Here is an 18,147-nt window from a genome sequence, read left to right as displayed (position 1 = left end):
AGTTTGTAACGTCGACGTTTTTTTCGAACCAGAAAACAAAATAACTTCGCCCGACATGAGCCACCAGTGGCGCGGCGAGGCGGCCTTCGTCGTCGATTTTCAATTGTTACTTTCAACAATTGCGTCCGTTGCCGGTTGCGGCCCGCGCGTATTCTTATGTTTTCACTTTTGGCCCACTGCAGTCCGCGGGGGTTGCTCATCTCACTGGTTTAAATAAATAAATTTATATATTTTTCTATTTGTGAATTATATTATTCTAATAATTTATTGTGAAAATAATTGTTTAAATAAATAAAAACAAATAACAAATTTGTATAGATTATAAAAATCTATTTATTTTAACAATAAATTATTGAAATAACAATTCAAATAATGAATATGGAAACAAATTATAAAAATTTATTTATTTAAATTATTTTAACAATAAATTATTATTGAGAAATAACAATCCAAATAATTAATATAGAAACAAATTATAAAAATTTATTTATTTAAACAATTATTTTAACAATAAATTATTATTGAAATAACAATTCAAATAATTACTATAGAAACAAATTATAAAAATTTATTTATTTAAACAATTGTTTTAAATTATTGAAATGGTATTTCAAACAATAAATATAGAAACAAATTATAAATATTTATTTATTTATAAATTGTTTAAATAATAAATATTAGGTCGAACACAATATAGAATACAGAATGACAGAGAACCGAAATCCGGAACCGAAATCCTGAACCGAAATACATAATATCGGTTCTCCAAGATCGTAACCGTAACCGATATAAGCCAGAACTGCCAGCCAGTACCGATATTCTCGTAACAGTTATAAGTGTTATAACATAACATCATTTCGGTTCTTAATAACTATTTCAATCAGAACCGAAAAATAACAGTTTAAACAGTTATTTTCATAACCGTTCCAATCCCTGTCTGTAGCGTAGATTTACCACTATTTTAATATACTATACGATTTGAACTTTTTTTGGAAACTAGAGCAATTAGTTTACTGCAGGATGTGAAAAGAAGTTTTTTAAAAAATTGCAATTGATCAGAATTGTAGAAAAAATACTAAAAGTTGCGTTTTACAACTTTTTAATGTGGGTCTATCTACAGGGTGATTCACGCAATTGTTACAAGTCATAACTCCGTTTTTATTGCATTTACAAAAAAATGCCAAAGGAGAAAGATAAATGGTTCGAAGAGAACTACATCTGTAGGCCTTTCGATTTTTTTTAGATGCAGCAGTGCATGTGCAATTAACAATTGCATCATTTCTTTAAATAGAAATGCATATTGTTTTTTACACAGATCGATTCTTCTGTTCATCCTACGTAAAAAATGATTAGGGTACACACGGCAAAAAATTATTAGATCTCGAGATATTTTCAAAAAATGTCTTTATTGAAGAAGATGCTCAAACGCTTCTCCATTACATTCTAAACATTTCTTATAACGTTTTTTTATTGTTTGCATAACTGCGTTTATACATCAATACGTTGGCCAGCCCGTGCACCTGATTTAAGTCCCCTTGACTTTTTCTGTGGGGTTATTTGAAAGATAGAATTTATTCAAACCCCATAGATTCTGTAGAGAATCTGAGAGAAAGAATCATAGTGGAATGTTCAGCAATAACTGCAGATAATTTAAACGCAGTTATGCAAACTATAAAAATACGTTATAAGAAATGTTTAGAATGTAATGGAGAAGCGTTTGAGCATCTTCTTCAATAAAGACATTTTTTGAAAATATCTCGATAACTAATAATTTTTTGCCATGTGTACCCTAATCATTTTTTACGTAGAATGAACAGAAGAATCGATCTGTGTAAAAAACAATATGCATTCCTATTTAAAGAAATGATGCAATTGTTAATTGCACATGCACTGCTGCATCTAAAAAAATTTAAAGACCTACAGATGTAGTTCTCTTCGAACCATTTATCTTTCTCCTTTGGCATTTTTTTGTAAATGCAATAATAACGGAGTTATGACTTGTAACAATTGCGTGAATCACCCTGTATAATTAAAATTTAAAAAATACGTTTTATAGATTTGTGTCAATTAAACATATTCTGAAAATTTCAGGGTAACCCTAAAGTTATTCTTCTAAATTTTCGTAGAAAGAATTGGTTTTCAATTTGGTTTAATTAATAATAACTGTGCCTAAAAATATGAAGAAAATTGGAGACAATATTGATGACAGTAAGTATTTCATCATTAAATTAATTTCCAAGATGGTGGCTTTTAAACATCGATATAAAATCTGTGTTTCTTCGAAATCTTCCGGCTTTTCTATTTTTTAAAACTAGAGTTTGCAACAAAGGCTCGGGAAAAATTAAAATACTTCTATGAATATAATTTATATTATTAGAGATTTGTATATTAGTTACATATTTGATATAAAACAATATAAACTGTATGTCCTAATCCTGGCCAATGATGATGTACGATCTGATCCAGTCTAAAGATGATGTAGGATCTGATCCAGGCTAAAGATGATGTAGGATCTGTTCTAGGCTAAAGATGATGTAGGATCTGATCCAGGCTAAAGATGATGTAGGATCTTGTCCATGCTAAAGATGATGTAGGATCTTGTCCATGCTAAAGATGATGTAGGATCTTGTCCATGCTAAAGATGATGTAGGATCTTGTCCATGCTAAAGATGATGTAGGATCTTGTCCATGCTAAAGATGATGTAGGAGCTGATCCAGGCTAAGTACTAGAGTAGGGGGCAGCACTATATGGGCACGGCCAAAACCCGGGCGTGAGCACTCTCATATACTCTCTGCAGGTATAAGCTATGCTCATCGACAGTGCCTACGCTCGGCTTATATGGGGGGTGAGGGGGATCAGCGGGTGCGCCATGCAGCGCCATGTACATGTACATACCCAGTACGCGGGAAGAATGGACAGGATAATTTCAAAGAATTTGACATTGTATCATGAAATTATCTATTATAAACTGTATTTGAGATACAGACGTTTATTCTGTATGTTTTATTAAGATATAAAGTAATAATAGTATTATATATATTAACTATTTTAGGAATCGCGCGATATTTGATTCTGAAGACATATTATGCAGGTTACAAAATGGTTTTTTACATATAAATTGATCACATTTATTTACACAATTTACATTTACCTCGCTTGTGATTAGTTATTGCTAGACTACGGATCTTTATGCATTTACAAAAAAATTGAGTAAATAGATGAAATTCAAATTCGTTGAAAAATTGAAAATGTCAATACATGATTTCTGCTCTATTACAATCATTCAGGGAAGAAATAACATTCAATTTAATTTCTATTTCTTGCCATCGATGTATTGCTACACAAAATTTACACGGAGCAAGTGTATGATGGCGTAGTGTCGGCGTCGGTCTGCCGTTTCAGCCATTTTGAAATTATCTTAAGACTGCTTAAAACTTATCTTGTGACGTCACACCGTCCTTTATCTTTTCCGAGCTGTACTCTCGGTTTTCAGACAGCCACCGTAAATAGTTATTGGAGGTTAAAGAGCAGCTATCGAATTCTTGTGAAACCAAGAGAAAAACCTACGTGTTGATCGACATGCGTCTAACAGGAATACTTTATAAAGAATTTTTTAGAGTTCATAATATCCCGTACCGATACCGAGGGTACGTACAACCAATTCAAGTATTTTCATATCATAAACATAACCTCACTTACTTTCCCCGTCTGTTTATGGCCTATATATTTACATATGTTTACCGTTTATCCTGTTCAAACCGATATTCCAATCGATACTCTTCCAATTGCGTCCAATTGACCCGTTTTATATCGGGTTTGCAAGAAAGTAATTTCGGTATTTTAAGGTGAAATAGAAAACCCAATTTAAATAGAAAACCCAATTTTTTAATTCAAGCAATCAACTTTAATATTAATATATTAATTTATTTCATATTTTCCATTTTGTTTGATGATCTTTCGCCATCTTTCCGGTAGCTTCACAATTCCGCACTCATAAAACTTCTGCTCCTAATCGGTAAAAAACTGAACCAAGTGCAATTTCAGGTCATATCGTTTCACTTTAGAATACCCAAGTTACTTTCTTGCCGTCCCCATACAAAATTTGTTCCGCATGATTGTAAACTATATACTTAATGGTACACTTGAGCATCGCATTAAATATAGGAAATACCGTAAAGAAAGAAAGATAACTTTTGCGGATATGATGGAGTTTAAATGGGACCTTGAGAGGGAAGAACAAAATATGTTGTTGCTGAGGCACCCTTATCTTACCATCGAACAATCCCGTGGTCACATGACAGAGTTCAAAGACGAAAAGCATCTTAACTTGATAACTGGCTGGCAAGAAAATCGAAACGCAAGATTCAACAAGAGAATTACCATTACGGATCGATTAAATTATTACATGCAAAACGAACCTTGGGAATAATCTATATTTTATTTATTCTATAAATTTTAATACTTCGTTGTTTCTTTATGAATAAACGTTTGGTTCGTGTACACAGAAAAGCAATAATAATTTTACGTTAGACGTAAGCTTGTAGTACACAGTTGGTAAATTGTACAATAATTATACAAATATAGTGACATATAGCTTCGTTTGTTGTTAACGGATCGCAGTATACAATATTGGAAATGCATTTTAGAATGTACCGTAGTAAAGAGTGACATCTTCTTAGCGAGTGTTCATTCATTGGTTTGTTGTAATCTCATTCTGAAAGCGTACGACCAAATCCTTTGGTTTATTCCTAATCCAACCGAATGGACTATGGTTAATCATGATCTCCGTTAACGATTTTCCTTCGTATAGATAATTTGCAAAGTCGGACACAACAGGGTCCGCTCCGACGCTACTCATTGCGATAACTTTGCCGTCTTTAAGGTAGTATGCGAAAAACTCGAATTTTTCCAAAGAACCATAAATTTTGATTTTGTCCGGTTTTCCGTGACCTGAAACGTGCGAAGAGCATCAATGGAAATTCGTACAGCTCTTTGTATAAGCTTAACTTATCTTTATGTACAGTAAGTCCTCGACTTATGCGGATTCTTATAAGTAGACAGTGGATTTTATGGATTTGATGCATTTATCACAAAAATCAGTTGGTGTAATTTAAAACAGTAAAAATTTTAGAAGAATTTAAAAATACCTTTGTATAATTTTCAACCTAAATAGTAAACATATTAAGAAAGAAAATAAATTTCTATTTTACTCGAGTTCGTTGCAATACAAGTAAATATCCGCTGTCTACTTATAAGCGAATCAGAAAGCCAATTAAATTCGTTTCTTGATTGCCAGAAGGGGCTAGACTTGTTTCTAGGATTGCAAGTGTGCGGGATGCGCCCTCTCATTTCTCGATAGTCTATGCAATGGGATTTTTCAGTAGTCAAAAGCGCTGGATAAAAGATCTAAGGTCACCATTACCCTCGAAAGTTCTATTTTTACGTTTACGAGCTGTGTGTAGCTGTCTGTCGCAGCTATTTTCATAAAACTGCGACAGCTACGTTCTGCCGAATAATGAGAAGGCACATCCCGCGCCCTTGCAATCCTGGATTTGCAAATTACATAAAAAGGGGACTTTTGAGGGCGATCGTGGCCTACATCGATCTTTTATCTAGCGCTTTTGACTACTGTAAAACCCCGCCAACAAAAACATCCTGTAAACAGGAGCCAAGTTCCTATGGCCGTAAAAAGTTGTGAGATCAAACAAAATACGGCCAAGTTCGTTAGTTTAGAAATACCTCTTACCCCTACCGTGCACCTAGATCTTTGCATTATTGAGAAATGAGAAGGCGCAATGCTTGCAATCCTGGAAACGAGTCTACCCCCCTTAATAACCTTTCAGCGGCGGAATCTACTGCGTAATTCGAGGACTTACTGTACGGCCAGCGAACGGTAAACTTACCGGCGTATCGATAACTTCTACCAAATAGAGTTGTCCAGAAAAATGGAATTGTGTTTAACGGTGCATTTCGATCGCATATGTTTAATGCCGCTATTTTGCCATGATAATGTGCCAGGGGATAGTGGCCCACTGCCGCCGATATGCTGTCGGAACCAAACAGTGGGGCATACGCAATGTCACCGCCTGCATACACGTTCTCCACGTTCGTTTTCAAATACTAAAAATCGATTACTCGTTTGATTTTACGATTACTCTGTACTTCGTACACGGTGCAAATATCATCCGCGTTCGCGCTTTACCTTGTCCACTTTTATGCTGCCGTCTTCTAACATTTCGATCGGAGAATCTTTTATCCAATCGGTATACAACGTAGATCCAATTCCAATAATAGCAACATCGGCTGTAAGTACTGTACCATCGGTAAGCACAACTGTGCCTACACTATTTGGATGGGCCTCCTTTGCAACGAACTGTGCAATATTATTTCCAAATAGAAATTTAACACCTTGAACAACACATTTCGTTACTATTGATTTCGCCACCGACTTCGTATAAGGATAGACCTATTATTATAGGTCGGGATAGTAAGGATAGACCCATTACCACATTTTCATTTCACGCGATTTAGACGAGTTTATGCCAGAATCTTCATGCCACAAATAAATGAATAAGTCTATCCCTATGTATATATTCTGAATCGTTGTTTCGCGTGTTGGATCGCTTAATTTCCATGCAAATAGGCGAAATGAGAATGGTGATGGGATTACGTGACCCCACAAAACTAGGCCGCAAAAATACATTGGATGATATATAGGTCTATCCTTATTTTTTGCTTTGTACGAGTCGAACAGTGCGAAAAAGAGAAGAAGAACAACGGTACCTTTTTCCTCGAACTCTTGTCTAACTCTGTTTCCGATCTCCGCGCCAAAAACAGATTGTAGAGGTGCTGCACCTTTTCCTATAACAGTCACGGACGCGGATTTATTCACGCAATAAGCAGCAGCTTCCATACCAATAAATCCTAGTCCAAGTATTACAATGTGTTTCTCCGGTGATAATTGTGATAGTATACTATGAGCATCGGTATAATCTCTTAACGTGAAAATATTGCCGAGATTTATGCCGGGTAAATCAGGCATCCTAGGCTTGCTTCCAGTGCAAATGAACAAGTAATTATAATGTAATTTTTCATGGTGACTCAACTGGATTACTTTTTCGTCCGTATTCAAACCTGTAGCAGACGATAAAAGGTTATTTCTGTTTGAATTCAATTAGATACGTTTCATTATTCTGATATATTCGAGGTGTGTACCTGTTGCTACTGTGCCCAGTTTCACTTCGATACCGTGATTCTTATAAAACGATAGTGGTCTCAAAACCGACAGCTCCACATCAAAATCCAAAGCTTTGGATACTTTGACTCGATCGTACGGAACTACATGCTCTCTGCAGACCATGACTATGTTGCCCGTAAAATTTTCTTGTCTCAAAGTTTCCGCACAAGTTGCCCCAGCTGGTCCTCCTCCGACTATTACGACGGTATTTGGATTGCTACTGTCGTGGGCACACATTTCTTTCGTACGCCTATTTAATCCCAATAGTTTACGGTCCGCCCTCACACGGACAAGACCGCCGTCATCTACTTTCACCTATTTTACAAAACAAAATCTGTTATAATAACAAGTTATTGTCTTACCGATAGTATCAGATGATTACATCAATTCCTGCCCAATTCTCATAAATGTCGCAAACGAATATGTACAGCTTGTCAAATCTAGCTGTGCGGTTGACCAAAACTTAGGAATGCGCAGACAAAAACAAAGACCGCACTTGATAAGAGAAGGATGCAACATATGAACGGTAACATGGCACGGAACATGTTAAAAAATACAGCTCTCTGGTCTTTTTTCTTTTCTACGATTCTAAAGCTATATTCTTTAAAATTTAACCATTGAATTTCATTTTCAAATCAAGCACGTCTTATGCAATTATCTAATAGTTTCTCGATAACTTTTTATCAACGATAGAGTACTTTGTAACATGGTAGAGAATCCAAGCCTGGATGGTCTTCTATGTCTCCTGTTTTGATATTGAAACAAGCGCCGTGCCATGGACACCTGACTCTTCCGTCTCCCAATGCTCCTGTATGAAGGAGAGCTCCGTAGTGAGTACATTTTGTGCCTATCGCGTGCAACTCTCCCTTTTGTTTAATCAACAAGATTTTCTCGCCGGCATCTCCCAGCGGCAACAATTTCATTTCATTCTCTTTAATGTCGGAATCCTTGCACACCACATCTTCGATGTAATCGTATTTCTCTGGTTTACCTAAACGGACAAACAATACAGTGATTATAAATCGTAAGAAATACATGTATTGTTGATTATTAGACAGCCGATTTTATGCATTTACGACAAAAATGAGTAGGTGTCATTAAAAACAGTAAAAACGTTAGAAGAATTTTAAAATACTCTTACATTATTTGCAATATATATTAAACATATTAAGATGGAAAATAAATTCTTGTTTCACTCCAGTTTGTTGCAATCCAGGTAAATACGCAATTTTTATTTTGCATAAAGATCCGCTGTCTATTGATTATTAATTGCGAATAATCATAAACATATTGTCTGCAATATGATTGGCACACGAATCAACGATCAAAACTCACAACTACAACAACATTTCAAACTATTACGCAACCGAATATCCTCTTTCGGCTTATTACACTCACTGCAAATGTAAAACTTCCTTTCGGAATTCAAATCTGACATTTTAGTTTTGTGTATCTTCGATCGAACATGAGAAATGGCGTTATACGACAGTCGTGTCAAATGTTTTACACCGTAGTAGAGGCACATATCGAATCGTTACAATGAATCATCCTGCTGTTTCAAGTCCTTATTTCGTCAAACATACTCATTTGGAGATCTAGCATCGAGTTTCTTGTTAAAGAAAATCCATTACCATACCTAGGTGGAATTAACGTGGAATTGTAGCGAGGTTATATTTACGTAAATATAAATATACGTGCAACGTGCATGCCAGTGCATACATATATACATACATATTTATACATACATTGATATACATTATATATACATACACACAGCATGTATATCGATCATAGTTATCGAAGAGAAGATACACGTATCTATTTATAATCTACGTGTTCGTAATAATAAGTACATCGTACATGTATGAGTATATATAAATACATATATATGTAAGTACCTACATAAGATGACCTGTATATCAAATGATATCAAACTATACGTGCACGTGTGTTTATTTAGTCCAAATAATACGAATCATTTTATTCAATAAATTTCATAAATGTGAAAGGACACGGTAATATAAACACAGGAAAATTTTTGAGCGATTACGTCTCGTTCTGAATCATCATCAATCTAATATTACAAGAATCGATCGGTAGAAAAACCCGTTTGTGCAGTGTGTTGGGCATATTAGGTTGGAATAACGAAAGTTCGTAGCATTTTTATATCAAAATTCAAAGATAAAATTAAGATATTTATTGATAGGTCTATATTGAATAACATGATGAAGTCAGCCAAAAAAATGGCAAAAAGTAATAAAAGAGAATGGAAAATATGTTATTGCACAAATCTCTATGTATAAATATCCTAATTTTATCTGAGTTTTAATTTAAAAAAGGTTACGAGAGAACTTTTGTTCCAACCCAATATTTCCTTGATGGAATTATATAAAATCATTCTTGTCTTGTTTTCCTGAAATATATGGCGCGATAACAATAATCACGATCGCGGTCTCTATAAAAGCGTCTGCAGTATGCATATCACATCGATAATTTCACATATCGATAACAAAACGTATAAAGTTGGATAATGCGTTCGCGCGTATAGAAAGAAAAAGTATAAGTAAATATATACATATAATTTCGAACCTGTACTCGAGGATCTTGGTACGACCCTTGAACTTCCCGGAACAAGTCCTTTACAGTTATTCGCACCCATTCTACTTATGCAATGACACTTATCACTCGGAAATATTGATTCATACAAACGGTATCGAGTTATCTATAACTTTGATTTCCTTTAATCTACAAGTATGTATCTGTAGCAGCCTCGCTAAAGTTCATTTCAACTGTGACGACGTCCTTGTATTACTTATCGTAGACTACACACTAAATAAACTTTCACTAGGTATATATTCCGAAGTGACAAGCCATCGTCTATAATCAAAGAAAACTTTTATCTTTGTGGCGTAAACATTCCCGTATTTAGAATAAACAGCAATTTGTACAACGTTATGAAACAGTCTCGAATGAATTTCGTCTTCCACAAATAAAACTGTAATTACCTTTACTAGAAATCGCATACAATTGTGGGAGATTAAACATAGATAAATGAACAGTCGAAAATTATAATTTAAAAATTCTGTTCAATCCATCAACGAAAAGAAAAACGAAAACTATTCGGAGTCAACTTACACAGTAATTTGTATGAAATAACTTGGAAATTTTGTATTATCAAGGCTAATGCTGTCGTTTGCTTATTTTTTATTTATCCGACACATCTCCGAGGAACCTCAACAAGTTGCAGAACATGCAACCATATCGAACACCTATAAATATGTATACTGTCAAGAGGGCGTTGAAATCGATTTTTTCTTGATATCTGCAGTATCTGATACTCGTGTACATACATGTATTTATATACTTATGTAGGTAAATACGCTCACGTGACCAAACTACATACTTAGGTATTCACTTAGTTTCTCAAATTGTAAAGTATGAAAATTTGAATACATTCTTTGATGGTGTTATCAGAGAGGAAATGAGAGTATAGTAGAACCGGACACAATAATTAGAATATATTTATATATTATATGTACATATACACATTAAATTTTAATATAACATACGCACGTTAAACGTTCATATTTGAAAATCGAAACAAAAAGATTTTGCGAAGCTATGCGGGGCGACCAAGGTACCCGATTTTGTACTTCAGTGACGCTAGAATCGTCGCGCATGCGCGAGTTTTCCCGTACCAGTTCACAACACTGAATGATCGAGTGGCAGTGATGATATAGGTAAGGCGCTTTTTTCGCGCATGCGCGAGTTTCGTCAGGACCGTATCTACGTCCGAAGTTTGTGGGGAACAGGCTTGCCATATTCCGCGCGGTACCAGGCCCCTTACCGCTGCGCCCCTCGCCACGATACTACGCTGAGCCCGCCCCACTCTTCCCACTACACTGACGCGTACCGCGTGGAGCAAGCTAAGTTAACGGTACGCGTCAGTGTTAGTGGAAAGAGTGGGGCGGGCTCAGCGTAATACCTTGGCGAGGGGCGCAGCGGTAAGGGGCCTGGTACCGCGCGGAACAGCGCGGAATATGGCAAGCCTGGTGGGGAACTGTGGCCTCGGCGGCGTCCTACGCCGCGCCGCTGTCACACAGTGGGCCGAAAAATGAGAATAAAATATTGCAGCGTTATTTATGGGCTCAAGGTCATAAAACAGTAAGTCGTTGGATTCGTCTTGACGCCAGCTATAACATTATGAAATTATGCGAAATTAGCAAGGTGGCCAAGGTACCCGATCTTCGTACATGACTGAGGCCGTCTGAGGCTACATAGGAGTGCAAAGGGTTAATATTGTTGTATGACTCTGTAATAAAGTTTGCGAGAACGTGAACAACGCGCTTCGATAACTTATAATTTACATTCGAATCGAAGTATGAAAAAATCGCGTATTTGAAAAGATCTCGCAATATAGAAAGTGAATAAATAACTTCAGAAGAATAATTTAAATTATTATTATTATACAGGAAATATCTTGAGACTGTAACATTTGTAAACTAGACATCCATCGACTTTAGTTAATTGCAGTACACTGTAAGATCTGTGAATATATAAATAAGTCCGACATCGCGGGAGAGAATAGTTCACATACATTTTCGGGCTGCGCTACGGAATTGTACTGAAATAGGTGTATACGTAGAAAAAACATAGTTTTACACATAGAAAATACCATTTAGACTCTTGAATTATTTTTGTCATTTAACGACGTCCACTAAAACGTCACTATTACGAAAAATAAATGCGATAATTGTATCGATAAATGAGATACAATTCGGATATTTGATTGACGACGATGAAATAGAAGAGCTGATTGAGCAGATAGTGGAGACGATGTATAAAAAGTTACAGCAACATTACTTTGAACTTTCATTGATGAGATTCAAGAAACTTCAGTGAATGGTTTATATTACATATAAACCACATCTGTTTGTTTGTTTTTTCTTTTTTTTGTATGACGACCTTTAAGTACCGCTTGAACATCCACGTAACTGATTAACCATATCTTATAATATACATATAATATATAACAAGGACGCACTAAATACATATAAATATTAAATAATATTTCACATATCTATATATCCCCAACATGAATTTTGTGTGTGTGTGTATATGTATATATATATAAGTAATATTGTTTAACGTAACATTAAATAATAAAGACGATCTTGTACATTCATGTAATAATAAGCGTATAGTATGAGTGAGCTTACAAGTATAGGAATGTATATCGCGCGAGAGGTGTGAGAACAGTTATTGTTCTTTGTCAGCTAAGATAAGAAACGATTTTTATGGCATACTTTCCAGGCAACTTTTGATATGTTGCCAAGCTTGTAGTCCCTGCAATAACCATAGTCATATTTATCCGTTCAGACGAGAATTAAAAATTCAGGATCTAAAAATAGTGTTCGCCACTATATCTACTGCTTACCTTTCTAGCAAGCTTGAACTGTAAAATGCAATACGCTGCCAAAACTTCTTTCAAGTCTATCACTTTTTGATGTTGAAATCTCTCTATATCCATCATTGCTTTAATAGAAAAAGACCTAAAAAAATATTACATATTGAGCGTATCAAAATTAATTTACCCCGACATTATTCTTCAAATGGAATATCTCGAGAACCCGAAAATTCTGAAATTTTCGGGAATCATGATATACCGTGACACCCATTAATATTCGGACGCTCTCAAAATAATGATAACTTTTTAAATATTGGACTATACGATTTCAACGTTTTTGAGAAGTTAGAGCAATTAGTTTGCTACATGATGTGTGAAGAGATATTTTTTTGAAAATTGCAATTCGTCGGAATTGTAGAGAAAATACTAAACGTTGCATTTTACAACATTTTTCGCACATCTCAATCAATTATATATGATTGTTATAACTCACTTTAAATCTTCGTGTACCCTTCTGGCCGCCTCTTCGTTCTGTGCAATCCTTTGCTCCAATTGTAATATTTTCAATTCACGAACTTCCTCCGTATCAACTGAACCAAATAACCGTGACATTAATCCTGCCTTTCCTGTAAGAGCAAATATGATTGCGTTAACAATATTTTAAAAAATTATTCTGTAATTTTCACGAAAATTTCGATAATGTTGGATACAGTTTAAAACCTTGCATGACTTTTTCTTTTTGTTCCGATGCAGTTGTTAAAGCATCGTGAGCTTCGTCTCTTGTTAACTGTAAAGCTTCTCTCCGCCTGACAACTGCTTGTAACGCAGAAGCACCGAACAGCCATTCTTTTAATTGATCCGCTATTAATTCTTCTTCTTCAAGAGTTGTGTCTATCGTTGCAGCTAACGAATCCAAATAGTGGCCCGATTTCTAAGAAAACAGGCTGTAATGCAGTGTGCTTTGCAATACATATACATAGGACATACCACACTTATGCTTTATTATTTACAGAAACAGTTCAAACCCAGAATTGTGCTAATTTAAATACATTCTAATTGCATTACATAATTCGAACCCCTTTCACTTCATTTAATTGCTAATTACCCGAATCATGTGTGTGAGTGCAATCAAAATACAATGTAACTGAAATAAAATGTAATTGAATTGTTTTCTAATTATAGTTCGTGAAATAATTCAATTGTAATTCAACACAACTCTGTTCGAACCTTATCACATTTTAACTTTTTATATACAAAGGATATTGAAAAATGTTTAACTACTTGAAACTTAAAGTACCTGCAATCCGTCACCCATTTCTCTCTCTATGGCACTCCATTCACTGAACACACGACCATAATTCGCATGTAGTTTGTACAAACTATATTGTTTCTCTACTAAATGTGCACGCACCCGAAGAAGATTGCACAAATTATTCTAGAAAAATAATACATCAATATTACAAATGTTTAAGCTTAGTACCCAGTAATTAACCGAATGTTTAGTATACCTGTAGTTCAATTCCATAATTTTTTATTGTTTCAAATCGTTTATCTGGTTTCCTTAATCTCACTGCTACGCTCAAAGCTTTTAATTTTGATTCTGCTAATTGTAAATATCCTGTTAACGAATATCAAATTATTGTTTGCTTCTGTGTGCTTATTATAATTATAATAAATTACAATTCTCACCAGTCTCTTTAACGCTTTCTCTCCAACCATCCTTCTGTTCCAGGAACCCCATGAAATGCTCGTCACGAGATAATATAGGATGCGATGCTACCCTCAGAAGAAAATTCTTAAGAGAAATTTATAATAAATTTTTTAAATAGATGTATAATGCTAAATAGGTGAACGAGTAAAATGGAAAGAAAAGTGAGCAACATAGACGTACCTCGAGACCTGCTCTGCGACGGTCAACAAAGTCTGGATCGAACGTATCAGTGGTAACTTTTTGCCAGGGATAGAGAACTTTCTTTTCTGGTAGCGGAGGCAGCACAACGTATGGATACGAAATTTCCAAATAAGCTCTGAGCAATTCAAATTCTGTATATCGACGCCATAGAGAGCTTATAGGGCCGTGCGCTCTCGTAAAACCTGGATCAGTATCTCTACAAGAATATATAAAAATTCCCTGTGCATTTAACAACAACTATCATAAAGTACATTCACTTTAGCATACTACTCACTTAGTCTCGATGAGGTAGACTATATAAAATTCCCTTAAATTCAATGCCCCGTTTGCTCGCTTTTCAGCCTCAACAATAGAAATCTCCAAATGATCGAGTAGCGAATTCTGAGATACATAGTAGAAAAATTAAATTTTCATATGCACACTTACATATATTATTAACCCTTTCATTACCGTGGACAAGATATCTCGCTTCCACAATGTCGATTTCGTTGTACAATGCTATCAACGAAATATCTCGTGTATCTCTGTAATTCTTTGTATATCTTTGTGTATGCATTGTAAGTTTGACACAGTAATCGATTTTGAAGATACACAATAGATATAAATTTTCTCCTCTTTTAGTTAATTATAAACTACAAAGAAAGTTCTAATCACTGAAACCGTAACTAATAATTAGTGATCAAAACTGTTTAAAACAAGTAGCAGTGAAGGAACTGTTCTTTGAAGTAAATTTCAAATAAAACACTTAAAATAGCAGAGAGTTGTTGGCAACAAAATTGAAAAATAATTTCGAGTGCAAAATTGTTAACGCAATTTTAATCGGACTATGTAGGCTCGCGATATAGAATGTGTGTGAAACATTTATGAAATACGTGATAACAATCGTGTGTGTAAATATTCGCAACTGTAAGTACCGCCAACACCTGTGCAGTGGTGCTCAAACAAATAGTTTACCAGAGGCTATTTCCTGACTTTTATGACCTACTTCGACATATCAATATACACCCAGCCAACCAAAAATCTAAATTTGGTCGACCTCCTGTGCGCGCATATGCCGAGCTAGTGTCGACCGTAGGACCAGAGTTTGGACATGGGCATGAGGTCGGCATCAGGTCGGCACGAATCGGCCGAATGTGCCTTTGTGGCAGCACTGTCGCACTGATGTACCGCATGCCGAATATCGTTTTACAGGTGAAACAAACAATTCCAATGTCGCTTTTGCAAAATTCACATGTTTTTCTATAAGCGAGGGTGAAACTAATATCCTAATCGCGATATGGAGCAACAAAAAATGAGTATACACATTCGGAGCTAATATCCCGTACATTACTACCGGGCCGGTATATAAGAGAAATTGGCGAAACTCGGTCGCTTTAAAAGTTGAATATTCTTCTATTGGCCTCGGGCGTCTAGAAAAATCAGATGGACAGTACTTATCGAGTACTGCCATTCGCGCGGAGATGATAAAATCATTTTTATTTATCATCTTTAAAATATAAGTGTATTCAATTAGTTGAAATTGAACTGTAAAGAAAATTGTACGGCAATGCAAATTTTAGATTATGTCTCTTGCAATCGATGCAGACAATTTTTATTTCGCATAAAGATCCGCAGTCTAGGAAAAATAACAAATGTGAGAAATAAATAAAATTTGTATTTTTTTTTTCGCCAATTTCTCTTATATACCGGCCCGGTAGTAATGTACGGGATATTAGCTCCGAATGTGTATACTCATTTTTTGTTGCTCCATATCGCGATTAGGATATTAGTTTCACCCTCGCTTATAGAAAAACATGTGAATTTTGCAAAAGCGGCATTGGAATTGTTTGTTTCACCTGTAAAACGATATTCGGCATGCGGTACATCAGTGCGACAGTGCTGCCACAAAGGCACATTCGGTCGATTCGTGCCGACCTGATGCCGACCTCATGCCCATGTCCAAACCCTGGTCCTACGGTCGTCCAAAATTAAGCCAATCGGGACTTGAGCACCTCCGAGCGTAGATTGGACAATGATTTGCCGATCTGTGCCCTAGGCACGGCTTGCCCAAGGCACGCCTGGTTAGCTGGGCATGTTTAACTTACATGTATTTTAGTAAAAGTAACGCGCAATGTATTTCCACTGGAAATACTTAATATTAAAATAACGTTCATCGATTCTCTTCCACAACAAACACACTGTTGGTAAACAAGCCAAAATTAAAGAGCAAGTAAACCAGTAAACACTGGCGCGATTGTATTTAAAATAAAAATACAGTTATAATTTGTTGGAAGTAAATTTGTAGGTTGGGAGATACGAGCTTCCAATTATCTGCAGTTTATCAACAATAACAGAGCATGAGAAACACTGCGCGTCATTTCGATCCTCTTGCAACTTGCAACACTCATATGTTTTCGGTATTCTTGAACAAGTCTTTTTTCGAAATAACATTCAACTTCGTTCGCCTGCAGAAACCACCGATGAATGAAGAATTCAAACAAGTGTTCGAAAGGTATTGTTTAGAGTTAAGAATATAGAATTCAACGATGTTTATCGATTTGGCGGACGAATTAAAACGGAATGGCAATCGGAGCGTTACTTTACCTCTTTCCGCCATTCCGTCGTGGTCATATTTGCATTGGCCTCTCTTTGATAATTCCCGTTTTGAAATACCTCTTCCATGGTTTCAAACAGACCTAACAATCTACGAAATGACCGAAGAACTTCAAAATCTTTCACATCACGCACACTTTCTCCATTACTGTCACAGCCGTTCGATTCGGTTGACAACGGGGACTGTGTTGCACACAGCTAAATTCCCTTTGAGATATAAGATAACAATATTCTCTTATCTCCAAGTCTTCTGTAGCTACCTTTCATCGATATGATCACTGTAATTTACATAATATTCTATATTTCATACATATAACTCAGAAAAAACTTGATAGTTTTCTCGAGGTAAACAATTTTCATTCACGGAGACACGAATACTTTCTAGGGATTTTCAGATGGGAATTCGTGTAGTGCGATCAGAAAGTATATGTATACGAGAGTGCTCACGCCCGAGGCTTTGCTGTATCTGATATAGTGCTGCCTCTCAGTTAAAGTTTTAGTATGGATCAGAACCTAACTCTTTTATAAGTGGACCAAACGACTTCAATTTCTTTGTAAGGCAGAAAGAATTAGTGTACGTAGCATTTGACGTCTAATAAATATATTGAAAAAATGCATTTAATCGGAATTGTGAAAAGCAATAGTAAAAATTGATTTTACACCTTATTTAGCTGGGCCAATAACAAAAATTTAAAACATGTGTGTTTTTTAAACTCGTATAAATTATATACGTTCTGAAAATTTCATTGAAATTGGTTAATTGGTTTACGAATTATAAACGATAAAATGTGGTAAAAATTACAATTTTTTTATGATTTTCGGCCTATAACAGCCTATAACCACAGACGAGATATAGGAATAGACCTGACACCTTATGGGACTTGGTGTCCACAGGAATCTGTAGTACCGACACCTAAAAATGCCAGTGATAGCAATAATTTTCTTTAAATTATATCCATAATTTGCTATTAACCCGGCTATAAATATTGTGCCCCTAG

General features: G+C 35.5%; 3 protein-coding genes across 10 annotated transcripts; 1 reads left to right on the top strand and 2 right to left on the bottom strand.

Annotated features, from left to right (window-relative positions):
• The first annotated feature begins 3,458 nt into the window (after window positions 1–3,458).
• On the top strand, window positions 3,459–4,679 carry LOC143215596 (large ribosomal subunit protein mL63). The gene is made up of 2 exons (XM_076437865.1): window positions 3,459–3,648; window positions 4,166–4,679. Exons 1-2 carry the CDS (start codon window positions 3,581–3,583, stop codon window positions 4,428–4,430), a joined length of 333 nt encoding a protein of 110 aa, XP_076293980.1. The 5' UTR covers window positions 3,459–3,580; the 3' UTR covers window positions 4,431–4,679.
• Window positions 4,428–10,531, bottom strand: LOC143215594 (apoptosis-inducing factor 3). Of its 7 annotated transcripts, none has more exons than XM_076437858.1 (9): window positions 10,374–10,531; window positions 9,828–10,115; window positions 8,574–8,874; window positions 7,937–8,229; window positions 7,217–7,553; window positions 6,785–7,135; window positions 6,204–6,409; window positions 5,905–6,121; window positions 4,428–4,951 (listed from the first exon to the last, which is right to left on the bottom strand). In XM_076437858.1, the coding sequence occupies exons 3-9, from the start codon at window positions 8,761–8,763 to the stop codon at window positions 4,692–4,694; spliced, it is 1,854 nt and encodes a 617-aa protein (XP_076293973.1). In that variant the 5' UTR covers window positions 8,764–8,874; window positions 9,828–10,115; window positions 10,374–10,531; the 3' UTR covers window positions 4,428–4,691. The 7 variants fall into 7 exon arrangements, with proteins under 7 accessions (XP_076293973.1, XP_076293975.1, XP_076293976.1 ...); XM_076437860.1 differs by having other exon boundaries at window positions 8,637–8,874; XM_076437861.1 differs by lacking the exon at window positions 8,574–8,874.
• Window positions 10,532–11,678: 1,147 nt separating this feature from the next.
• Window positions 11,679–17,530, bottom strand: LOC143215554 (sorting nexin-4). Of its 2 annotated transcripts, XM_076437767.1 has the most exons (11): window positions 17,141–17,530; window positions 16,642–17,001; window positions 14,832–14,938; window positions 14,537–14,753; window positions 14,335–14,440; window positions 14,154–14,263; window positions 13,943–14,080; window positions 13,366–13,576; window positions 13,139–13,271; window positions 12,676–12,790; window positions 11,679–12,584 (listed from the first exon to the last, which is right to left on the bottom strand). In XM_076437767.1, the coding sequence occupies exons 2-11, from the start codon at window positions 16,708–16,710 to the stop codon at window positions 12,534–12,536; spliced, it is 1,257 nt and encodes a 418-aa protein (XP_076293882.1). In that variant the 5' UTR covers window positions 16,711–17,001; window positions 17,141–17,530; the 3' UTR covers window positions 11,679–12,533. The 2 variants fall into 2 exon arrangements, with proteins under 2 accessions (XP_076293882.1, XP_076293881.1); XM_076437766.1 differs by lacking the exon at window positions 16,642–17,001 and having other exon boundaries at window positions 17,141–17,529.
• Between the last annotated feature and the right edge of the window lie 617 nt (window positions 17,531–18,147).

This window comes from Lasioglossum baleicum, chromosome 14 (assembly GCF_051020765.1).
Source record: "Lasioglossum baleicum chromosome 14, iyLasBale1, whole genome shotgun sequence".
Lineage (NCBI taxonomy): Eukaryota > Metazoa > Arthropoda > Insecta > Hymenoptera > Halictidae > Lasioglossum > Lasioglossum baleicum.
This window is presented reverse-complemented; position numbering and strand designations above follow the sequence as displayed.